This window comes from Stegodyphus dumicola, chromosome 6, assembly GCF_044657685.1.
Source record: "Stegodyphus dumicola isolate Sdum_Otavi_A_Nest chromosome 6, ASM4465768v1".
NCBI lineage: Eukaryota > Metazoa > Arthropoda > Arachnida > Araneae > Eresidae > Stegodyphus > Stegodyphus dumicola.
This window is the reverse complement of record NC_140773.1, coordinates 76,392,643-76,419,764: the sequence shown is the minus strand read 5'-3', so window position 1 is coordinate 76,419,764 and position 27,122 is coordinate 76,392,643. Positions and strand designations below refer to the sequence as shown.

The 27,122-nt window shown below is 32.5% G+C and overlaps 1 protein-coding gene across 1 annotated transcript in view; it reads right to left on the bottom strand.

Annotated features, from left to right (window-relative positions):
• Positions 1-27,122, bottom strand: part of LOC118197042 (kinesin-like protein KIF21A) — a 250,282-nt gene that overhangs the window by 185,937 nt on the left and 37,223 nt on the right. Inside the window, exons 5-6 of the mRNA XM_085818558.1 lie at positions 25,703-25,759; positions 18,404-18,496 (exon numbers count right to left, since the gene is read on the bottom strand). Coding sequence (XP_085674684.1) covers positions 18,404-18,496; positions 25,703-25,759 — 150 coding nt within the window. The remainder of the gene's footprint in view (positions 1-18,403; positions 18,497-25,702; positions 25,760-27,122) is intronic.

Sequence of the window (27,122 nt, the reverse complement as noted above, 5' to 3'; positions counted from 1 at the left end):
ATGTTTGAACAAATCTATGGAGTTTGAAGAAAATTGTACTGGGTGAAAGAAAAAATGGCTACTTCAACAAACTATTATCTAAAATGGCCACCAAAGTCAGCAGAAATAATGAAAAATAGCAATTTGTTAATTAAAGTTGTAATTCTTCAAGCTAGAGGGTGTTCAAACTGCCAGAAACGAAATAAGTTAAATGACAGGATAGAATTGGCCAGCAAATGTTTAAAATCTATTTAAGAATAGAATTAAAAGTATTGTGCCAAATTTTAAGAGGAAAAATAGATGCTGTGACAGGAATATTTATACATTTATACATTAGATCTTCTGAATCAGCCATCCACTTTACACCGTCCCATAGGGCTTTAAGCATAAAATTTCATTATCTAACTCAAAAAATCTAAAAAATAATAAGGTTAATGCCAGCTTTTTTAACGTATTTTTAATTACTTTTTGAGGAATTAGGTAATTTTTCAATATTGTGACAAAGTACAGTACTTCTTCTTGAAGGTGTTTTGTTGTATTTCAGATTCTTTTAATTCTAAGCAGCTGTGAGTAAATTGTATTGAGGATGACTTTTTTAGAAATATTGGGATTCCAGTTGGTTAATTTAAGTCTTGTAAAGTTGAATTCCCTTCATTTATCATAGATTTCAAAAAATTGTAATCTATAATATGCAAATCAAGGTAGACTATATCATGTTGCACGGTATTTGTAATATTAAGTTTAAGGCATGAAGGGTAGATATTAGCATTTTCAATCTTGTTGAAGTTGTTGAAGGCTATTACATAATCAATATATTGAAAGATGTGTTGGTAAAATTTATGATCTTCATTTTTGAGTGAACGTATAAAAGTCAATTCTTTTGTAAAAAGGAATAATTCACAGACAGCACTTGAAAAACTGCCTCCCTTAGGAATTCCCTGTATTTGTTTAAATATGTTGTTATTGAATTGAACATAATTACTGAAAAGTATGTTTGAAAGAAAAAGTTGCCATTTTTGAGCATTTAATATTGTAGAAATTTGGGGAAATAATTCAGGAAGAGCAAGAAAACTTTTATAAATTTCTTCAAGTGGCAAAGTAATATAGAGGTTTTTCAAAGTCGTATCATTGGATATGTTCTATTTTAAGTGTATTTAAGGTTATTAGAATTTGTTCGTTGCTTGAAATCATCCAGTTGCAATATATATCTTTAAAATCATAATTATTTATGAAGTCATGTATGAGATGAAGTTTTTGTGCAAAGAGATAATCGATTTCCTTTAAATAACTTTTGGTACTATTGGTAACGAACCTAAACTTAACTGGAGTCTTGCGAAATTTTAGAAGTGCATATAGATTTGCAAATTTGTTATTATATTTGTGAGGATGGATTTTAGGTTTTTTATGAAGTGCATTAAATTTATTGAGAAGAATCTTAGCACTGGTAGTGATATTTTGATAGGTTCAAGCACTATCCAGTTTTTATGTAGAAGGTTGAAATAAAACGTTTTTTCAAATGACACTAAAATTGTTGCTAGCTTTGTCAATCTTTGTGATGATAAAGTTATCTTGCTGTTTCTGAATAAGAGTTTCTAGATGCATGTTATTGTGTAAATAATTGAAATTGGGTAACTCGAAAACCATAAGCTGAAATTCTTTAATTAGTGCAGCTTTCCATTCTAGAAAAGTAGTTGTAGGCAAGTTGGTTCTATTACTAGCTAAAATTATAAATTTATCAAGATCATTACTAAATTGTTTAAAGCAAAAGTGCTGATTAATACTGAAAGTTGAACAAAACTTGGTGCCAAGTTGCATAATTTCACGCAATTGCTCATCTTCAATGATATTGAGATCTCCTGTAACAATATGCTGGTGAAACGGATCTACATATTTATTGTAAGCAGGAAGCTTGCAATTACAAATGCTATCTTCTATTACATTGTGGTGGTTGATAATTAGTTAACCTAAGGTCTTTTCAAATTTAAAACAGGGCTTGACCTGAAGTGGTTGGTCAAGTAGCAAGTGTTGACATTTTTTAAAAATGCTTGGAATTTTTAACTGATCATAAGAACGATGCTTAACCAAGAGATAATAAATCAAAAAAGAAGTGAACAATTCCAGCGGGTAGTACATTTAAAACAATAAACAAAACAACTCGATAAAACAACATATTAAAAATAATGTAACAAATTGTTTAGAATCTTTGGTATTTTTCATAGTGCAGCAAAAGAATTTTCGACAGAGCCACATTTGAAATATAGCTAATGATTATAACGTCTTGAAATAATTCAAAAAGAAAATTTAAAAAAAAGTGGCAAAAAAATTGAATTTAAAAAACTAATTAAAGAATAATAAAAATGCTATAAAGTATAAAATAATAAGATATAGTCTGCTCCGTATGACCCTAAAACAAAAGATACAAACAAATACAGTGAAATATGTTTAACGCAAAAATGCTTAAGATGAAATATTGGTTAATATGAAATAGTACAATGGTCCCAACAAACTAATATGTATTTTCATACATTTTGTTTCCTTTAACACGAAATAAAAATTGCTTTACATGAAAAGATTTCCTATCTGGGAATGAACAAAATAAGAAAACAGTGGCCTCGCAGCTGAGATTCAAGAGGGGGTGTGAAATGAAAGAGAGGCGGTTTCACATGTTTCATAGAAAGGAGGCTAACTTGGCTTTGAAATACTCTTGGACACGAGCCAGTTTTGGTTATCTCAGCTTCTTTCCCTCTCCACCCCTACAAATGCCACACTCGGTTGGAACTCGGTGACAAGTACATCGTAGTGTGAGTAAAAATCAGTGATATATGTAATCAGTAAAAATATGTTGCACTCTGCATGGAATTCAGCGACTCCAAGGGTGATTGAAAATTGTTTTTGTCATGCACAATTATCAAAAGTACCCGATTCTTTCATGCCAAAAAAAGTGGAGAAGGATATTGTAACTGAGCCTACACTTAAATGAAATGTTTAAGAAAGTTCCCGTATTATTGGACTGTCCTACTGTATTATCTGAAGAATTCGTTGCAGTAGATAATGATAATGTGTGTACATCCCCAATTGGCAGACAAAGACATTTTGGAGTTTGTTCAAAGCTCAAAAAATACCATTGATGCAGATTCCAACAATGAAAATGAAATGAATAATGCAGCTTCTGTTCCCACGTCATCTGAAATGAGGAACATCATAAAAAGTATGCGTAGCTATTTAGACGCACATTCCAATGTTGAAACGGATAACAAAATGGACGACGTTGAAAAATTTGTTAACAATTTGATGCTAAAAAGGACAATGCAAAGAAAAATAGCAGTTCGTTTTCCAAAAACTCAATAAATGTTTTGTTTTTCATAAATCTTGAAAATTTTGTATGAAATTTCATTATATTTTCGTTTTATTCATTTTTATTAAATACATGCATAATACATATCTATATAATATATACATGCATATATACATATCTATGTACTCTAATAAACTTAAATATTGTTGAATATATTTTTTTTCCAATATCCTTTAACACGAAAAAAATATTTCAGTCCCCTCAGTTTCATGTTAAACGATTTTCATTGTAGTATAAAATACGAAATACTACTATGTAAATTAAAAGCAATGTATGAAATGAATATAAGTACATTTTTTACCAAAGAAAAAGCAAAACTGAGAACAAACATTGTAAATCAAAAGAAAATATATTCTAAAATAAAAAATTTGAGAAAACAAATTTATTTTAGTGAGAATAAGAAGCCTTAATAATAAGTTAGGCTGTTATGAAGAGTCAAATTGAGAGATAGGATGGATGGATGATGAAAGGAATTACTAAAAAAGCTAGAACTGAATTACTATAGCCAGTAAAACTGAAAATGTTAGAGAATATAAAGTAAATTTACAAGTATGTTTACAATTGTTATGCATCCAGTAAATACCACCAAATTTCATTAAGCATTTCTTATCATTAGCAACAATAAAAATTAAAACTATGTCATGCGCAATTTCTGAAGCAATAGTTGATGAAATTACGAGAAGTTTGATTATTAATAAGTATAATTCTTAGACACTGAATTTCTTGATTAATATCTTCATCAGTAAAAATATTCTTAATTCTCAGAATCTGCTTAATAATGGTGTTAGTAATTGCTATTTTAAAAATGTTGGAATTCCAATACATTAGTTTCATGGCAGGAAAGCTAAAAAGTCTTTTTAACAAAAAGTTTAATTTCTTTAGATTTGAGAATTTTAAGGTAGAAGTAATCAATTACGTCCTTAATGGAATTTATTTCATTAAGTTTCAAACATTTAGAATAAATATGAGCAGTTTAGATTACCCCAGAACTATTGGAAGTTAAAAGACCATCTATGTATCTAAATGTAAGGTCCAAATTTTTCTTTTTGATCACATTTTTGCATAAAACTGAACTCGTGTACAAAACAAAATACACTGCAACAATGAAGTTGAATAATCGATGCCCATGGGAATACCATTAACATCTAGGAAGATTTTATCTTAAAATTTAATAAAAACTATGGAAAAGTGAATATTTAAGATAAGCAATTGATTTCAAAATTAAGCATGCTTTTGAGTTTATCTGAATGTTATTACTAATCAGCTCATCCACTGCTTAAGTGGAAGAAGCATGAGTTACAATACAAAGATATCATATATACAAAGATATCCTATTTTATATTATTTTTCATTTACAAATGAAAGCATCAATCACTCACTTTTTTCTGGACAAAAGGTAAAGCTCCATCCAAAATTCACCAAAAAATGGTGGAAATGTAAAGTTATGCTTAAACTGCAAAACTACAAAAATATCTAACTAACTGCATAACTGCAAAAATATCTCTAGCTTCTTCGAAGACAGCCATGTAAATATTACTGATTTACTATTATCTTTACCATCTGTAATCATTTCATTAATTACCACTATCAGAGATAAAAAAACAAACAACTAACAGTGGACAACATATGCAAACACTGTCAAAAAAGCCCCCAAATGCATCTACATTTTGTTATTATAATTCCAGAAAAATTTTTATGGAAAAGGTACACTAAAACTGGTACCATGCTCACAGAAATGTTGGTACTTGAATGTTGAAGGAGACAGACTGGCTTTGAACGATACTGATGAAAATGAATATGCCACAATTAATTTTAGTTTCCATCATCTGAAAACTTAAAACACATTTCAAGATTTGAGAATAATACTAAAAAAAGTCAAATTAGTTTAAGCATGATACCAGGTTGTCATGCAAATTCCTGCTTTTTTAAGCCAGCTATTGAGCATTTAAATCACCATGCAAGAGGCACATATAATTACATTCTTACGTGCTTTTGAGGAAGTATCCCTTGATTGAAAGAATGAAACTGGGTCGTCTTTGTATGGCAGATCTTAGATTACAGTTCAATAAAATAGAAAATTAAATTAAATTGAAATATGTCAAAGATTAGGTCCTGTACCAGCAATCTTCAAATAACACAGAACTAACAAACAAAACAAAAAAAATCAAAATAATAACTATATAGGAGTCAAGTGCTGTATCTCAAAATTTAACATATATTTGGCAATACAATATAACAGATATAATCCCTTTAATACGCAAGTTCTGAAAATTTTTAAGCATCATGGTCCATGCACATATAAATAGCTAGGACATGTAGCCTCACACAGAATACATTTTGTTATGGCTATGTGTTAAACACTTTTAGAGAGAAATATACACTGCTCCAATATTCTTGTAATTAGCAATATTTTAAATCTCTGACATGGAATCCCTGAAGAATAAATGAAAATTTATAAATGAATAAAGTAGGGAAAAGAACTCTTCACATATGCAAAAATAACTACCCATCAAAGAAAATACACTCAATATATGGCATTTTTCTGTTAACGGAACGCCACTTAGTGCAAAATATAAATACTGGTTCATAACCTAATTAGATCGCTGCAATCTTAATTATATGTAAAGCTTCATGAAATGAATATCAGTTTTATTAAACTCAAAACAAACAAAAATATACGAGGGCCATCCAGGAAGTAGATTACGTTTCCGTCTGTGTCCGCTAGGGGCGGGGCTAGCGCGGCCATCTTGGGGTCAGAGCATTGCGCAGCTCAGTCTGCATCTAGCCGTGCTAGTGAGAGGTTCGTGCTGTGCTCCGTTCAGATACTGTGACGGTTTGAAATGTCTGCGTTAATTGAAAATCCCGCGAGCTGCGAGGTGCGCTCAGTAATAAGGTTTCTGACTGCAAAAAACTGTAAACCGATAGAAATCTATCGGCAGCTTCGTGAAGTGTATGGGGACAACATTATCACTGAAGGTGGAGTGCGTCAGTGGGTCATAAGATTTCAAAATGGCCGAACCAATGTTCACGACGAAGATCGAAGTGGGAGACCCAGCATAGTGACCGCCGAACTTCTCGAAAAAGTCGATGCTAAAGTCCGTGAAAATCGAAATTTCACAATAACGGAACTTTCTTTGAGTTTTCCACAAATTTCGCGAAGTTTGTTGCACGAAATCATCAGCGAAAAGCTTGGTTACCACAAGTTTTGTGCAAGATGGATTCCAAAAATCTTGACAGAGGACCACAAAAATCAGCGAATGGCTGCAGCGTTGAACTTTTTGGATGCTTACCATAAGGATGGTGACTCTTTACTCGATCGCATCGTTACTGGTGACGAAACATGGGTGAAACATGTGAACTGTGAAACGAAATTGCAATCAATGCAGTGGGGGCACACAAGTTCTCCCCAAAAACCCAAGAAATGCATGCAAATAATGTCGGCAAGGAAGATGATGGCGACTGTTTTTTGGGACAGAAAAGGTGTAATTTTGGTGGACTTCCTGGAAAGAGGCACTACAATAAACTCTCAAAGGTATTGCCAAACTCTCCAAAAACTCAGAAGAGCAATTCAAAACAAGCGCAGAGGAATGTTGAGCTCTAAGATCTTGTTGATTCACGACAACGCCCGGCCCCACACGGCAAATGTCACTCGTAAAGTTCTTGAATCTTTTAAGTGGGAGTTGTTTCCTCATCCGCCGTACAGTCCCGACCTGGCACCGAGCGACTTCCACCTATTCCCAGCAATGAAGAAGTGGCTGGCTATGCAGCGTTTTGATGACGACGCACAGCTGCAAGAAGAGGTAACGAAGTGGTTGAAGGCGCAGGCGGCCGAATTTTTCGACGAAGGAATTTCCAAGCTCGTACATCGCTACGATAAATGCCTTAATTTGTATGGTGACTATGTAGAAAAGTAGTATTTGAGTGTGGCTTTCATCTGTATATAATAAAATTTGTTTCCTATACTTTGTTTATTTTTTTATTCCAAAACGTAATCTACTTTCTGGATAGCCCTCGTAAACAAGTAAAAAAAAAACTGAAAGGTTTCAGATTTTAAATTACGTCCAAAAGGGCATTTTTTTAACATTTTGAGTGTTACCTTTAATAATTAAATATCACGTTCTTCGCACTTAAACCATAAAATTCAGTTCAAGAGCAATATTGCAAAATAATTTTAAATTAAACATATCTTTAGAATTTCCAATACACAGTTTCAAGCATTGGAGATAAAAATGTTTTTCTGTACAATGTTGCCATTGTTCACTCTGAAATCCTTGAGTTTGTTAATCAAAAATTCGTTAAAGATTTACAAAATATGAAATTAATAATAAAACAAATTCCAAATTTCAAATTTGGGCTTCAAGATGCCCATATTCACAGCAGGATTACATCATTCAAAATTTGATGGCTCTAGGTACCATTGTTTTATCACAATGCGAGAAACATACATACATTTGTGCAGATTCTTCATTATTTAATTTCTTCAAATATAATACAGGGCGATAATATTCGGAGGCAATAGTTTGAAAAGTGAAACGGACATTCAGAGTGATTTGACGCGAAATCGCAAAGCGAAAACTATAGTCTCTCAGGGACAAAGCGCCTTTGAACTAATAAAAATATACTCTTTCTGAGAAAAATGTTTTGCTTGACTATCTTAATAACTTGTAGCCTGCTGCTCATAAATAATAATAAAAAAGAGCATTTCATATGAAACAATTTTACAAGGGGAAAAAAAGAAATTTATGTGAACAATTCCTTTTCTACAGCCAGTTACAGCTGTTGAGCTGTAACTGGCTGTAGAAAATACTGATCAGTGAAATGATAGAACAAAAATCACAAAGTATGATACACACATTTCTTTAAATGCAAATTAAGGACTTCTAAGGATTTTAAGTATTACCAATGAAACAAATTAAGGATCCTCTGGTTCCAGATATATCTGGAACAGTATCAGAAGAAAAACAAAATCATTGATTCGTCAGCCCTCCTCAAATTGAGAAGCTTTGATGACAGACATAGTGCAGAATGCTAAAATCTCTTGACATTGGTCGTGAAGTTATGTCTCTTGCACTTCCAACTGGAATGAATTACTGCGTCTGCAATGTCAGATCAAGTCGTGTGACACCTTATAAAAGCTTGAAAACAGTGACTTGCGAGGACCGCATGCATGATTTTCTCACCTCTGTGTGGTCCGTAGTATACACCGGGTCACCACTGTGGCAGGTAGCACTTCTGACTCCATGAGCAATTAGTATATTTGTGAGGTTGCGTAATACTTACATTTTTTGGACTCAAAAATATTTACTACAATTACGAGAAGCTCTTTATACATATATATAATTCATGGATAGCATAGAGCATTATTGTAGTGAAGTATAATCCTTGTGACGTGAGAAACCTGCTGACGAGGGTTTTTCTAGTTGAGAGTTCAAGAGCATTCTGGCATGTTTTTCAGTTGGAAAAAATCTGCAATTAGCCATGCTTTCTTAATTTTTCAGTAGTATTTTACATCCTTTGATTCATTATGTCTGGAACGATATCAGAGGAAAAACAAGATCATTGGTTTGTCGGCCCTCCTGAAATATAGAGGTTTTGATGACAAGCACAGTGCAGAGCGCTAAAATCTCTCGACAGTGTGAAGTTATGTCTCTTGTACTGTCAACCAGAACGAATTACCAGGTCAGCGATCTCAGACCATATCGTGTGACACATTGCAAAAGCTTGAAAACAGTGACTTGCAGAGACCACACACACAGTTTTCTCATTGCTGCAAGGATTTTTCAGTAAGTAGAAGAAATGTAAAAAAATTATCCACTCATTCACTTTTACTCTTGCAATACAATTCCAAACGGTTCTAAGTAAAACACAAAAAAAATGTAGAGTGTGTTATTACTGAATGCAATCTAATATTTAAAATAATTATAAAAACAATTTCGAAAACACTACTATTATGACTTGGTGGTTAAGGAGCTGAATGCCATAGTCTTGCACCCCTAAGAATTCAGGAAAAGGCATGGATAAGTGTACAGTATCTTTGTGCAATGGGTGCACTTAAAATGCTGCTAGGCTGAAAGTTCTCTTGAGAGGTTTTGTGATTAGAAAAGAGAGGTGGGAAACTTCTGGAACATCCTCAGGGTGTTCTCCATAAAAACAAGGATGGAACTTTCTCTTCCTTGCAGGTGCAATTCAAAATGCAAAATTCTCACTGATGAGATGGCTCAGTGTTGAGAGAGTCCAATGGATTTCAGCCCTTCCCAATGTACGCATTAAATTGCAAGTGTCTAGATATTTTAAAGTGTAATAATTTGAAAATAAAACTCTTTACATCTTTTCAAGTAATTAATATTAAATTACAAATATAGTTTTCTAAAACACATACTTATAACAGTGAAACATTTTTTAAACATAATTTATTTTTTAAATCACTAATTAAAAGAAACATTTAAATCAAAAGCTAAGGAAATTTTGCAGTTTAAAATAAAAGATAATTACATATCAAATTTGTTATGCTGATTTTAATCATCACTTACTTCACAAATCACTAAATCAAAGTTTAAGCAGACAAGTTTGGCAATGCAGAACAAAATTGATTCTTCCTTGTTTATGATCAAATTACATTCTAAATGACCTGGGCGTTCCCATCAAAACAAGGATAGAATCTTCTCTTCCTTGCAGGTGCAATATAGTTACCATCACTGCAAAATTACCATTGATGAGAAACATTCTCAGTGATGAGATGACTAAACGTCCAATGCGTTTTAGCCCTTCGTATTACATGCTTGTTCGTAAAATTTTATAAGATTCACTACCTATATTTCCTAACAATGTTCGTAAGATAAAATGATGTTATAAATAATACCAAATAATTAAAAATACTAAAATGAATAGATAATATAGTTTAAATTTTAAATAAAAATATTAAAAAATAAAATTATACAGAAAGAACTACTTTACTAATTACAGTATGTAACCTGAATTGCTGTCTTTACAGCGATGAAGCTAATAGACCTTTACATGTGTGACACACTCTGGAGACTCAAAAAAAGTAAAGGGGACATTTGTGATGAAGAGGTTGAATCAGAGGAGGAAAAATTTGGCATGTGTGAGGGGCCAGCAATTGATTTCTGAAATGTCTTTATTGTGAAAATAAGTGTCTAACCTTGTTTGAACAGGTTTTCTTTGTTTTTCATCATAAATAAAACCATAGCACTGTATGGTCTCGTGCACAGCAGAGTGTAATTTACTTAACCTCTCAGAATTTGGATCTTGGTTTCCCCCAAAAGTGAGGTCTTCAAATATTGAAAATGCTACTGCCATAAATTTTGAATAAACTGGTGCACGCTCTTCCTTCTGCTCTCTCTGTTGCTCTTTAAGATGCATCAGAATAGTCTTTGTTAGTCAATTCTTCTTCATATGAATTAAGGAATTTTTTTATATACTCCTCCGATAAATTTATATAATTGTTAGATAATTCCTATTAATGTTGACAAGATTCAAAGAGATTTCTTCTTTTCATCATCTTGATTTTAAAACTATGAGAAAGATATGCACGTATATTTTTCCAAATACCATTTATGTTAATGTCTGTTACATCTCCCCATGCATTTATGGATGTTCTGTACAGAGTTATAAATGTTGTAGTCTATCAAAAAGCACTATAAACAGATAAAAGCTTTTCATCAATGTCTTTAAATGCCCAGGAGGACATAAGGCATGTATAATATTTTTTTTAAAAATAGCAATCACACCCTGGTCCATTTGGCTTCAAGTTCAATGTTGTATTAGGTGGTAAAAACACAACTTTAATTTTGGGATCGAAATAATCTAAATGGATGGACAGGTGGATCTAAGATCAAGAGAATTTTGAAAAGAATCCCTTTTGTGTGACAATATAATTTCACCTCCACTCCTCAAATATTGCCAACACCATTTAAGGGTTCTCAATATCCATCCATCTGCTGGGATGTCAATTCTGTTGGGATAGAAGGTTTTATTTGTTTTGCAATGTTCTAGGATAGAATAAACTAATAAATACTTAAAAAGAGTTTGCACTACTGTAACAGCACAAACTAGTATTAAACTTCTAATAGATGTAAAGAAAATTATCACTGGTCTGAAATACCAGTCTTGAAAATATTTAAACAATCTCTTTATTGAAGTAGAATTTGAACATAAATGCATATCACATGCTTGACAGCCACCACTTCTTGCAATGTGACTTAAAAAGTAACAGTCAATTTCAAAAGTTAAACTAAGTTTAGTAGTCAAAGAGTTGGCTAAAAACTTCTCACTAGTGTAATAATTTAAATGTGAGCAGCAATAATACAAAGACATAGAATTACAATCTTATCAGAGCTGGCAAACCTCAACAATGTAGCCTTGAAAGGCAGATACATGCTCTATCTTACAGTTCCAAACCCTCAAACTCATTTACATTTCTGGTGAGGAAATGGACAAGAGAAACATACTAACTGGTTAATTAAAATAATAATAATAATCCTACATACTTCGGTTTAACCCTTTCAGGATGGGCGTCCCATATACGCATTCCCTAAGAACGTCTCTTACAGCCGGGCGTCCCATCCACGCATCAGTAAAGATCGCATTCAGAGGACGGGTGATGCATATACGCATTTTGGTGTATACGTTTATATTGGTGTATACGTTTATTTTGGTGTATACGCAGGTGGAACGTTTTTCTGAAGGCCACTAGATGGCATCCTGTGTCCATTACTTTTGAAATGAACACAGTTTTAGGTTCCTGACCTTGAGTTTGATATATTCTGCTTGACTTTGGCATTTTACACATCAGCTGTTTGAAGGTGGGAGGGCGGAGGGAAAGCGTAAACAGAGGTGGGCTCTTTAAATCGCTGCGTGCTAATAAAAACATTCTCGTATCTGATTTATATCCAATTCCTTTTTTTAGTCTATTTTTTTCCTCTACTATGTACGGTCTTTTAGGGTTACAGTGTGGAGTTTTTTACGTTTTGCATTGCCTTCAGATACATTTCCGTTCCTTCTTTTTTTATTTAGGAAAGCCTCACCTCCAGTCTATTACGGCGGGAAGGCGCTATTTATCAGAAGAATACCCTAGTATGGTTAGTGAACCATTTACTAACGCAAATGAGAGTACTGATTCATTTTCTAAAGAGTTAAAAAGTGATACTTTTTCTAAGAGTTACAAAGTGATACTTCTCTGTGCTCCGAGATTTACCACACTCGTTTTCATTTTAAATTTTGTTACTTCTGTAAATACTCTTTATTGTGTTCTTTTTATTAATTTTAAACTTTATTGATGGATTTTATCAATTAAAACTTTGGAATAATTTGAATAGCGCTTCCGAAAATTATTTTAGAAGATAAGCAATTTTTTAAGTATATTTTCATGTAAAATAAAGAAAAAAATGTTTTAAGGGCTAATTTTAACATATATAAGAGCTCAAGTAATAATCTAAAATGATACCAACAATTATGATGCTAGAAGTGAAACTTTTGTTTGCTTTTCTGATTTTTGTTATAAAATTAGACTTAGCAATGCAAAACCTCCGTCCTGTACAGTGACTGCCTTCGATTCTCTTCCATCCTGCACAAGCGTCTTAAACAAAGGTGCACCGTCGCGAAAAGGTTAAAGTCTCTAACAGCATTTCCTTCCAGCAACAACATCAGTCTATCCTTCGCTGCTTTTCACAAATCATAATTTTTCCTCCTTGAGTGATATTTTTCCCCTGCCATATTCTTCCAAAAAAGAATTATCTCATTTGCATTGATTATTTGTTGTGCAATACTGCTGCCAGCTTTAAGAATTTTATTTAGTGTTGATTTCAATTCTTCAGCTGCAGCCACATCAGCATTTACAACTTCTCTATCGATAGCAGTTTTTTGAAGACAAGAGTGTTTCTTGAATTTATTAAACTACCTATGATTTTTACTGAGTGTTTCATTGGTAAAAGTTGAACCACATTTTGCTTTTACAGTTTCAAATAAAGAATTCACTTTTCTTTTCTTGAACGTTCAACATTCACCATTTTCTCACCAATTTTAAGTCTTAACGCAATGACTTTTGCTTCAAACGAAGGCATTCATCACTTTTTTGCAATTTCACTATCAGCAATTGATTTTCTCTTTCACCAACCATTTCTAATATTATTTATTTACAGACAATCCAAAATAGAATAAATAATGCACAATGAGTGAAGGTGATATATAAATACACACACACACACACATATATATATATATATATATATATATATATATATAATAAGACTGCTCCATTACTGTAATGAGTTGGTGAAAAGGAACTTTCAACGGATTGGCGGTTGTTCTCGGCATTATAACAGCACAACTGGCAAGATGACACTCGAACACACATAAGGATAAATTCCACACATAATTTTATTCCTTGATAATGCACATCATCATTGTGGGTGTGCTAAGCACCCGCCAATTTTGTACAACTTACATTTCTTAAACAATGGAAGAAAATTGGAAAAGTAAACTCTGTGTGGCTAGTTGCAAGATAAAACAAGCGTCTAGAAGAAGTGAAGAGCGAAGAGACGAAGCTGTGACACAGTTAACCTTTTATACCGAGTCCCATTTCAAATCACGACAGATTAATAACCAGATGTTGGTTTTAGATTTCATCAAGAAGTGTGCAATACAGAATTGCAGGGAGTTTTAGAAAATTATTGCGCTGTTATTTTTAGAATGAAAATGGAAATTAAAGAGCTATTATTAATTTATTATTTGAAAGATAGATATTTTATACGAGGGCTATCCAGAAAGTAGATTACGTTTTGGAATAAAAAAATAAACAAAGTATAGGAAACAAATTTTATTATATACAGATGAAAGCCACACTCAAATACTACTTTTCTACATAGTCACCATACAAATTAAGGCATTTATCGTAGCGATGTACAAGCTTGGAAATTCCTTCGTCGAAAAATTCGGCCGCCTGCGCCTTCAACCACTTCGTTACCTCTTCTTGCAGCTGTGCGTCGTCATCAAAACGCTGCATAGCCAGCCACTTCTTCATTGCTGGGAATAGGTGGAAGTCGCTCGGTGCCAGGTCGGGACTGTACGGCGGATGAGGAAACAACTCCCACTTAAAAGATTCAAGAACTTTACGAGTGACATTTGCCGTGTGGGGCCGGGCGTTGTCGTGAATCAACAAGATCTTAGAGCTCAACATTCCTCTGCGCTTGTTTTGAATTGCTCTTCTGAGTTTTTGGAGAGTTTGGCAATACCTTTGAGAGTTTATTGTAGTGCCTCTTTCCAGGAAGTCCACCAAAATTACACCTTTTCTGTCCCAAAAAACAGTCGCCATCATCTTCCTTGCCGACATTATTTGCATGCATTTCTTGGGTTTTTGGGGAGAACTTGTGTGCCCCCACTGCATTGATTGCAATTTCGTTTCACAGTTCACATGTTTCACCCATGTTTCGTCACCAGTAACGATGCGATCGAGTAAAGAGTCACCATCCTTATGGTAAGCATCCAAAAAGTTCAACGCTGCAGCCATTCGCTGATTTTTGTGGTCCTCTGTCAAGATTTTTGGAATCCATCTTGCACAAAACTTGTGGTAACCAAGCTTTTCGCTGATGATTTCGTGCAACAAACTTCGCGAAATTTGTGGAAAACTCAAAGAAAGTTCCGTTATTGTGAAATTTCGATTTTCACGGACTTTAGCATCGACTTTTTCGAGAAGTTCGGCGGTCACTATGCTGGGTCTCCCACTTCGATCTTCGTCGTGAACATTGGTTCGGCCATTTTGAAATCTTATGACCCACTGACGCACTCCACCTTCAGTGATAATGTTGTCCCCATACACTTCACGAAGCTGCCGATAGATTTCTATCGGTTTACAGTTTTTTGCAGTCAGAAACCTTATTACTGAGCGCACCTCGCAGCTCGCGGGATTTTCAATTAACGCAGACATTTCAAACCGTCACAGTATCTGAACGGAGCACAGCACGAACCTCTCACTAGCACGGCTAGATGCAGACTGAGCTGCGCAACGCTCTGACCCCAAGATGGCCGCGCTAGCCCCGCCCGTAGCGGACACAGACGGAAACGTAATCTACTTCCTGGATGGCCCTCGTATTTTACATATATATACAAAAACACTATTGATATCTTGGCTGCCTGAACAATAATGCAGTATGCATCATATAATCTCATTCACTACGTGCTATTTGTTTATTTTTGACTCTGAACAAATCCTAATTCTTTGAAAACAGATTTATTTGTATCTCCAAACGTTCGTAAAGTGGACAATGTCTGCATAGTAAATACGGAGAAATGTTGTTTGCACAGTAAAGGGAACAAATTTAAATAGTAAACCAAATTTCTGACAACAGTTCATGTTTTAAATACAAATATGATAAAAAAAACTGGTAAATGTTTTAGCGGCATTAAAAAAAGTTAATTTCCCATACAAGAACTTAAAACTAGTGCAATTTTCTTAAAAATTAAGGAAAATTCATCAAAGCTGGCCAATATGATCTAAATTTTGCTATAAGCCATAATCTGACAGAAAGAGTGTCTCAACAGCGAACCACCACTCCAAACTTTTTCTTAAAATGTATTTATTATTCTTTGATGGTCAGTTTTTCTCCAAAGAAATGCTCTAAATCAGTGGTCTTCCCAGTAGGGGTCGTGGAAAATTTTGGGGGGCTGCAAGGTTGCTGAAAACTTTATAAGAGGAGGCCAAACCTATTATAAAACATTTTTGAGAATATGGAGTCACAATACGGAGTGAGCAACTAAAATGGGATTGTAATACTAAAATATTTGGAAGCCACTGCTCTAGATGGTCTCTGATGTTTCTAATAGGACTGAAGCAAAAGCAGGCGAACTCTCTACATATATGTGGCTTTCTTCAGTTTTTGACTGTTTTAAATCCAGCATTTTTTTTAAAGAATATCTTCCATTTTTTTTTAGAAATCATTCTTCCATCATTTTCAAATGCCCTGTTTATGACTTTTGTCCTCCCCTCATACAGAATTTCTAGATAACAGTGAGTGGAAGTGCAAGTTTTATGAAGTCTGAACTTCAACTTTCCTGAAGGTCCTATTTTTCTCACAGTAAATCACAGCATGACCATAAGATTAAGATTGAACTTTAAAAAAATTAAATAGATGGTACTTTTGCTAATCACTTATTTGTTTTCTAAAATATTATTTCCCATTTTGAATGGCAGTCACAGAAAAGAAACAGAAACATCAAACAAGAAAAATTAACGACTATATAAAAACTTTCATCCAAATTAAGGACTTTTAAAGACCAAAAATCATTTCTAAAAAACCTAAGGACTTGTGGACAACTCTTTATTTGCTAGCTAACCCAAGAGAGGGTGCTACCAGCTTTCTCGCTCTTGTCCAGTAGGGGAAAATTTGGATTGGTTTTACACTTTGTTACCGGCTGCCGTCGGTGAAGCATGAACTCGCCTCTCTTCTCCCTTATGATGCTTACCTGTAATACAACTTTTATGCTTATAGCTAACATGGATTTATTACCTGTAAAATTCTTGAGTAACTTGCACCTGATGTTATTTTGTTATTAGTGAACGTGCCTTGAAGTACATATGTATTTTCTAACCTTAATAAAAATGGTAATGTGAACTCAGCCAAGATATCATTGTTATATCTGCAGTAACAATGCACACCCCACTCTAGACTCTTAAGGACTTTTAAAGATTGTATGAATAGTTTATATATCTTCAAAAATACACAGGTCCAGAACTTGCTTCAATCTGCACCTAAATCAAGATCAGTGTCACCCCGATGGTATACTGGTTAGCAATGCAAACTTCCATAGTAAATCAGCCTGGGTTCAAATCATGAAGAATGCATGGATGTTTGTAATTCAAGAATGTGCAGGTGACCCCCTTGCGACAAACTGTACCTGCCTCAAGATTAGTAATATATTCCTTGTTAACTTGCAGGTGTTCATGTTCTACAACTACCAATTCATTAACTTAAAGCAACTGAAAAATCTAGGAAAGAAAATTCCTGCATTGATGTTCACTCTTCCCACTCATTCACACCAACTCTGTTGCACAACTATTCATAAGGCAATATAAAGACTACCACACTTGATGCTTTGGCACACATGATTGATTTCCATTACTAGAAAAATAGTATCTAGTATTACTATTTACTAATTTCTTTTTAATTCTATGCATTAGGGAAACAAATCCTACACATACTATTTAAACCCAGATGTGAAAACAAATAACATAAATTATGATGAATGTAGTGAAGAGGAGGAGAATTGACACTAAGCATTTCCATATGAAATTTTGTATAAATATTTCTCTCTACATTTGGTAATCATATTTATTCTTCAACACAGACATGAAACTTGAATTATTCTAAACTGTAAATAATATGTGACCTCATAAATTTATATTAAAATGAAAAAACCACAGGTTTCATCAGTTCTCCCTTATCACTCACAGAGTATAATATCCATAATGCTCTATTACAAAATCAGTCCATTCTTTAAATTTTTCTCATGAATGGTCTTTAAATTACATATCCATCTTTCAAGAAGCAATACAAAAGAAACTACATAAACAGTTCCAAAAACTTTTAATTTTACTATGCATTTATCAAGGTCATAAAAAAAGTATGATTAACAAAGATACATTCCTCCTTATAAAAAGTTAAACCAGCATTAGACATTTTTCAAAAAGAACATTTTTTTAAAAAAATTAATACTAATATAAGACTTAATTTTTCTTATCTGCAGTTTAAATGGCCAGCATTTTTTTGCATTTAATATTTACTTTTTTATTTCAATTTTAATTCTGAATATTTTAAAGTTTTCATGGTAGAAATGTTTCCATATAGGAAAATTATCCATAAAGCATACATATTTAACATTCTTACAAAAAGTGTAGATTTTTCTGTCATCCTGATGATTTAAAGTGGATAAAAACCGCATTAGATATTTGAAAAAATATAAACTTTATAATCTGCTTAAAAATTAATAGAAATTTGTCTTCACATATGTAAAGCAGAGTCAGGAGAAGGAGACAAAAAATAAATGACTGCAACTTACTTCTTGTACATTTGTAACACATTGAGCAATAACACCATGAGTATAAATCTTCCCATCAGCATCTTCATGAATTCTGATATGAGCCCGTTTGTTCTTCAAAACAAAATATATTAAAATAAAAATTATGGTATTAAAAATATAAAAAGAGAAGTAAATGAAAAGGTTGCAATTCACACAACATACGCTACAAGAATGAAATAACAATAACATTGTATTAATATTAATTCTACAGTGGAAAATAAATTGGCAAATACAAAGTTTCTGCAAAATAAAAAACTTTCGTGTAAACCCAGATAGGTCTGGATCAAACTAAGCACCATATCTATAAATTCTGTTTTGAGATGATATCAAAACAAAGTTGACATATATATATATACACTTCATACAGGTTTTGATCACCTTATAGCAATTAATGATGTAGTTGATTAATAAACAGATCTTTTTATGATATCTGCTATAAATAGACTTGCTTAAAAAGATGGTAATTTTAGCACATGTTGAGGAACTTTATAAGAGACAACAGAATAACCATTTAAAACATTAAAATTCATCTTCATGAGTAAAATACCAGAGCCAATTTTTAATCCAAGGACATGATAATAATAGAAATTGCCATATACTTTCAATGGTAAATAAAACAACTATGAAATATTAATCACATCATTTCTTAATATTTTTCATATTCATCATTTCTTAAATCATTAAAAGAATGGCTGGACAGGAGTTAAGCTACTAGCCCCATCCATTGATGAAACATGCAAACTAAAACATAATTTCCTTAAGGGCTGAAGGTAAAGATGGATTGGAATTAGAATTTTTTTTTTTTTTTTTTTTTTTTTAATTTGAACCACCTCTTGAAAATCTAATTCAGCAACAGAATACGTTTTTCAATAATTTTGGCTGCAGAAAAATGGAAAGTGTGATTTTTGGACTAACAATGCTGGGCAACAGAGGACTTGTGTTTCCTTTTTTTAACACACGCCTCATGTTCCTTAACACGAAATTTTAAGGCTCTCTTAGTTTGAATGTAAATTAAACCACATTGGCAAGAAATCCTGTAAATACTCCAGAAATTCATATTCAGAATGGAGTCCTTAAGTATAGAACTGGGAATTTTATTGATAGGAAAATAAACAATCCGAAAGTTAAATTTCTGTAAAATACATGCAGTTTTATAGCTAATTGATGCAACGAAAGGAATGACAAAAGAATGCTTATAATCTCTTATAACAGAAGTGTGCCTTTCGGTGTGTTGAGATCAGAATTTTTTAAGTGCTTGGTTAATAATTTTGGGTGAAAAGGCCCCGTCAATAGCTTCTGCTTTTAAATAATTTAGTTCTTGATCAAGAGCCAATTTGAAGGAGCAAACTTGAAGTGCATGGAAAACAAAGGAATAAAATGAAGATAACTTTTGTTTAGATGGATAACATGACATGATTTGAAGTGTGGTGGAAGGCAAACTGATGAAAGTTTACAGTAAACTGCAGTACTGAAGCTGGATGTCTTACTTATGACCAAAATGTCGAAGAACGGAAGAGAATTGCTTGTCTCAAGTTCAAAAGTGAACTGAATAGCAGGAAAAATGCAATTCATTATTGAAAGAACTTTATTCAAATCATCTTTATTACTGTCACACAGGGTCAAAGTATTGTCTACATAGATAAACCATACAAGGAAGTTTAAAGTTTCAAATAATTTTCATTAATAATAATGCATGTAGATACCAGCCAGGATGGGACTAAGAGGCATCTCATGGCTTATCCCTCAGTTTGTTTGTAGTACTTATTTTGGAAAACAAAATGTGCTTGTTTCAAAGAGTTGAGTGAGGGAAATTAGCTCATCAATTTCGATGCAGGAGAAATGAAATTCACGAAGTCTAGACATCTTAATGCACCCTGCACAGGAACATTGGTGATAATGATTTTACCTCAAAAGAAACCATGAGTAAATTTCTAGGAGAAATGCTTTTAACTTTTTTTACAAGCTCTATCGAATTTTTTATGGTATAAATCAGCGGTTCTCAGCCTTTTGACTAACGCATATCATCTAAACAAAAACTGATAATCTTTAATACCATCACTACATTTTACCATGATTATATTTCAATTTCTCAATACAAATATTTTTAAAAGAAGTATTTTGCCATTTGCACAACCTATTGACTATTTGTAGTGTGTTTAAAAAATATATATACATATTTCAAATGCATATATTTATTAAACAGTATGATAAACGAATATGAAACTTCACACACATATGTACGAACCTCTCAAGTTCAGATTACAGATGTTACAAATGTTCAATATGTCCTCCATCATCGACATGGACAATATCACATCGATACTCAAATTCCTCCCATAATCGGGCAAGCATGTCCATCGTCTCTGATGTTATGACTGTACAGATCCGGTTCTTTACCTCGTCCAGGTTCTGTGGGAGTGGTGGTACATAAACGTTGTCTTTAATGAAACCCCACAGGATGTCAAATCCGATGACTGTGGAAGTCAGCTGAGACATGCTAAGTCGCCAGCTCCTTGATGACCAATCCAACGGTTTGGTAGAGTTTCATTTGGATAATTACGCAATTGACAACACCAGTGAGGGGAGTGCCCCGTCTTGTCGAAAAATGAAGTTGTCTTTGTGCAGCCTCGGAAACAACCAGTTTTGTAACATAACGAGATACTGCTGACCGTCAACCATGTTTCCATCAAAGATGAATGGCGAGTAAACAGATGATCAGGATATCGCACAAAACACATTGATTTTGGGCGAATCTTGTACATATTCAATGGCTGTATGTGGGTTCTGTAGGCCCCAAATTCAACATTGTGTTTGTTTACATGACCACTAACATAAAAAGTCGCTTCATCACTGAACATGATGCATTGTGCAAAAGTGTTATATTGTCAATAGCATCTGTTTGGAATTTTTGCGCTCCACGTGTCTACTCATTTCGCTTCTGTTAGAAAGTTTATTTTTCAGTACATACAAATGTACTTTACTTCATTTGGATAGTTTTGTTGTTTTGACCTGTTTACCATGTCACATAGAAGCGTTGGTAGAAAATATCGAACACAGAAAGGGATGGTGAAAGATTTTGAGAGCCTTTTGGATGAAAATTCTGCTTCAGAAATTAAACTTGATGAAGAGTTTCATTCCGAAACTACATACAGTTTATCTGATGAAGACTGAATTGTTCCTAGTGAAACAAGTGAATGCGATTCATCTGATGGAGAACCTGTTCGCAAAACAGAAAAGGAAAGTAAAAATTTAGATCAATATCCCAAAGACTGCAAACTGATTCATTTGCCCTTGTTTTGGATATCTGGAATGCTTTTATAGAAAACTGCTTGAAATGTCATAAGATGGGAGAAAATATGACAGTGGACGAACAACTATTTCCCACGAAGACCCAATACTGATTTATTCAGTGTATGTCTAAAAAGCCAGACAAGTTCAGCATTAAATTTTGGCTTGTTACTGATGAGCAGTCAAAATATTTACTGAATGGTTTTCCTCATTTGGGAAGTGACGAAACAAGACCAGCTGGAGAAACAGTAGGTGAGCATGCAGCTTTTTGCTGGAAGGAACCGCTGAAATTAGTAAAGAAATGAGGAATTCAGGGATAAGCTATGTTGGCACAATAAATCGTTCAAAAAGAGAAGTACCTTATTCTTTCAAAAATGCAAGGGATGAGCTCTGTTTCTAGTAAAATTGCTAAGGCATGACAATATAATCCTTATGTCTTATCAGGAGAAAAAAAAACAAGAATGTCATGCTCCTGATTACCATGCACCCAATATTGGAAATCGCATCTGATAGAAAAAATACACCAGAAGTAGTGAATTTTTACAATTCAACCAAATATGGAGTTGATATTTTGGACCCGATGGCCAGAAATACACAGTGAAGTCCTCATCCAGCCATTGGTCGGTTCAATTTTTTTATTTTTTATTTATTTATTTATTTTTTTTTTTTAATATTCTTGATTTCTCTGTGACAAATGCATGAATAATTTACAAGGAAACAACTGAAAATAAGAATATCAATCATCGTCATTTTATTTTGAATATGCCTGAGAAGCTTCGAAAGATGTGCATTTCATCCAAAATTCACAAACTTTCTGTATTAAATGAAAAGAGAATTGGTACTTGTGTCAATCCTTCCCGTAAGCGTAAAAAATACCAAATAAATGCATGCAGATGCAACAAAACTTTGAATAGGTGTGAATACTGTAAAAAATATATTTGTGGAACCTGTATCAGTAAAATTAGCAACATGTTACGAATTGCAAAGCTAAGTAATGTAAGTACTAATATGTGTAATTTTTAATATATTTATTCAATACTGAAAATGTTTATGAGGCAATTTATTAAATGATAAATTTAAAAATATCTAGCGTGATCTGCATTCTCTTTCAGCCCTTTGTTATATTAAATTATCCTTCAATTTATATATTTACTCACTTTGCTTTATTTTGCTCTTTGTTATATTAAATTATATTTTGGTTGCATTACTTACTCAGTTTACTTTATTTACTAATTAACAAGCAAAATATATCATTATAAGCATTCACTTTGCATAATATTAGCAAAACGCAAGCCTTTTCTTTTATTCGAAACAAGTGGTCAAAATGACCACTGATCATAGCTATAGGTATATGGAAAATGCCGTAATGCTAGTATTAAATGAATATTTCTGTATTTAGGATTATGTTTTCTGCCCATAACAGTACAGATAGGGGAAATTTTAAATAGAATTATCTTATCAAGCCTAGGTTTTTAATTATTTGTGATTGCACTTACTGTCAAATTGTTCATATGAAAGAAAAATTAAAACTTGGGTACTTCCTTATTATAGAGGCTCCCAAAATTTAATCACTAATCAAATGAGGTGTAACACACAGCAAGGTATTCCAGCGAGATATCTTGTTTGATAAGCGATTCAATCTTGGAAGCCAATATAATAAGGAAGTACCAAATCTGTGTGTTATCCATTTTGGTATGCAATTACTGATCTAGAATTTTTTCTACACAACACATTCAGTGTCATACAGTGAAAAGAATTTTTCCCCCATCCATTTCACTTTTTTGAAAAGAATATTTGTGTGTTGTTAAAGGTTTAAAGTTCAGAAATAAAAAATAAAATTGCATAAAGATATGGTTTTAAAAATGTCTTTAAAATAAAGCTCATGAAGAAACCTTAAACGGCATACAAATAAAAAAAGAAAAATTCCTTTTATACACTTAAATTAATCCTCATTCTAGCTTTAACTGTATTAAAAAGTATAGCCTAACCCAATGTATTTATTACAGAATTTTTTAAAGGGTTACTTCCCAGTTTTTGAAATTTACACTCTTGGAATTCTATGAACTTAACAGTCAAAGTCTGCAAAAAGGCGTTTTCTTAAAAATCACATATCACAAGAATTCAGGCCCTTTCCTAAAGCATATATTATAGGATGAGAAGAGAATACATTTCTAATGCTTTGTCCCCCTAAAAACAAACATTTGAATTGTTCTGTCATGAAAACAATAAAAGTGAGCTTAAAATTACAAAATTTGAAAGCCTTTTTACCTGTGGTATTTAGACTGAAAAAGAAATAAAAGAAAATACAAAATGAAAATAAGAAAAAGGAATAAAAGAAATTAAATACAAAATGAAATTTCATTACACTATTTTTTTTTGGGGGGGGGGCAATATTCCCCTCAAAATGCTTGAAAAACTGCATTATTCTCTCTAAAAGTATGTTCTTCCAGTTTTTGTAGTTATTCTTCAACATAGTTTAATACAATGTATTCATCATTTCTCATTTTGTTTTTGATCAAGCTAATAAAAAAAAGCAAATTTTACCAGATTTTTTATTTCAAATGTATTAATTCAGTTTTTGAAGCTAAATAATAAGGATTTTTGAAAATGATTAAAGAAACAGGATTAACTGTTAACATTTATTATGGCCTGCTATTAAAAAAATCATTATCAGGCCAAAATATTGTGCCTTTTTATTATTAAAAAATGAAGAACTGCATTAAATAGATCCTACAAAATATTAAACCATTTTTTTTCATATTTTTTCATTAATAAAAGATTATTTTTAATCAAAAATATAAACACACATTTCAAAGAAATACTTCTAAAAAATACTTAAAATTCATTGTAAATGCTGCCAGTAACTTTCTTTGATTGAGGAATAAGAAATTTTTAAAGCATTATTTTAAGAAATTTTTAAAGCATTATTTTAAGGAATTTACTTAAGAATTGGGTTTCAGTATAGAAAAAGGTGGCCTTTGATCTAGCGCCCAATACCAAAGCTGCTACCAGTTTTCTGGTAACCCAGAATCGATTCTGTTTCCCCAACATTATAGCAGCTATTTGTTACATACTAATGTTTTTCTTAAGTTCAATCTGATTGGAACTTCTTAGATTAGTGATCGAGGGCTACACGATTTGTAGTACGTGTATTACATACTTTAAATTTTGGCTCTATTTTGAACTATTGGAATTTTAATTGCCATTAATTGACTTTTGATGGGTGGCTGATTCTAATTAACCACTGTCCTGCCACTTTCGCAAAGTATGCCTGGCAAGATAATTACTCATTATTTTCATGATTTCAAGCAGAAGAGTAAGAAAACTAAAACTAATTGACGTATGAATGATGGTTCAGTTAGTTCCTGTTATGAATGTCAATTTCGTATGAAAAAAATGTGTCTGGTTGAGCTTAAGGATCAATCGGATGGATGGTTATGAAAGGGTTTGTTGTCAGAAAAGCGCTCAAAACTGATGCTCATACCAATACCATTGAGGGCATGTTGATCCAAATTAAATGAGTTTCGCAAGTGGGGTCTGCAGCAGTCAGTGGTTGACATTTCCAATTTCTATTTGAGGAATTTATGAGGCATCGTTAAAACCCAGATCAGGAAAGGAGGATCCATTCTGGGATTATATCAATTACATAAAAGAATTATAGTTGCTGCAATCATCTGATACTCACAAGAAATAGCCAAGAACAAGCGACATGAGTACTTTTGTTGTTTTTGCAACATATGTTTTCAGAGTTGTTTTGGACGACAGCCATCTTGGAAACATTCTTGGTGTCAAAAAAAAAAAATCGCTAAACGTATCAAGGGGCACCCAACTGTAAACTTTTATTAAAGACACCTCAAAATGCTTAAAAGGTATTAAGAACAAATTACAAATAATACAAGAATAAATAAAAGAATAAATAAATTCAAACTATGCTTATTCTGCTATCTAAATCTTAAAGCAGTATCCAAGAGGTAAATAAACTATGCTTACTTTGTTATCTAAATCTCTAGCAGTATCTAAAAGGTCAATAACTTCTTCATTGTACAGCTGAAAAAAAAAAGTAACTTGTTAATTCACACACACACATACCAAAAAAAAAAAAAAAAAAAAAAAAAAAAAAAAAACTATAATCAAAGTTCAAAAGGTATTCAATAAATTCTTAGAAAATGTTTAATCTAAAATTTAGTGCCAGTAGCAGCCAGGGGTACTCATGCTGCAGAAATAATTACAGAAAAAGGACATGGTCTCAGTCGCAATCACGTTAAACTTCAAGTGTTGCGGATGTGTTTGAATTACACCATGAAACACACCTTTAATTTATTTTGTGGCAACAATATTTTGTCAAGTTTTATTTTTTGTGGCAACCATGATTTTTTTTTCATTTGTGGCAACAATTTTATGAATCACGTGCTTTGAATGTTATCAACTTTATATTTCTTTAATATTTTCAATTATTTAATATGTGATTAATTTTAATTATCTAGTACATCATTATTTTAAATTGTCTAATCTATTATTTAGTTATATTTAAGCAATAAATTTTATATAATTGCACGAGTTTTAAAAATACTCTTAGAGGTGGCATTCAAACCTGCTGCTTCTCGAATGGGAGACACGCACATTACCGCACAGCCAGTTTTGTCATTTGAATCCTGTTACTATCTTGTCCATTTGACCTTATGCAGGGAAAGACACCAGAATGCCAACTGGGTGAAAGACTGCATATGCACAAACTTGTTGAAGTGGACATAGATTTATTTTACCTTTCTAAATATCATTACTTTATTCTTTTAAATGTAAGATTTTTCTCATATTTTACATGCCCTTTTTTTGTTTTAAAAACATATATATATATATTTTTCTTACTAAATTAAATTTGTTGATTTTTCATCCCACATTTATATTTTTTTCAAACATAAATTTTACTTTTAATTTTCACAAATTAATGTTTCTTCATTTTTATTTCTACACAAAAAATAAAGAAATCTATTTTTATATTTCTTTTCATAATTTTTTTAAATTAGGGAAATCTCCCCCTTCCCAAAAAAGAATTTTTTTCTCCTTTTCACTTTTTAACTTTTACTTTTAAAAGTCATTTTTTTTCCTCTTTTACTTTTTTTGTTTACACAAATGCATATTTTTATTTTTCCTCCGAAAATAAAATTTTAATTTTTTTATTTTCATTTTTTACTTCCCTGTATAAAGTAAAGGAACTATTGTAATCAAAAACCATTTCAGGTATAATAGTTCAACGAAAATATCCACTCTGACCATTCTCGTATCCATTTGAATGATTTTTATGAATGATTTTTTCGTGAAATGGAATTATAAGAAGTTTGACACAAAAATTGAGCAGGATATTTAATTTAAAAATTGCAGTTTTTTATGTTAACTAAGAATAATTCAAGAG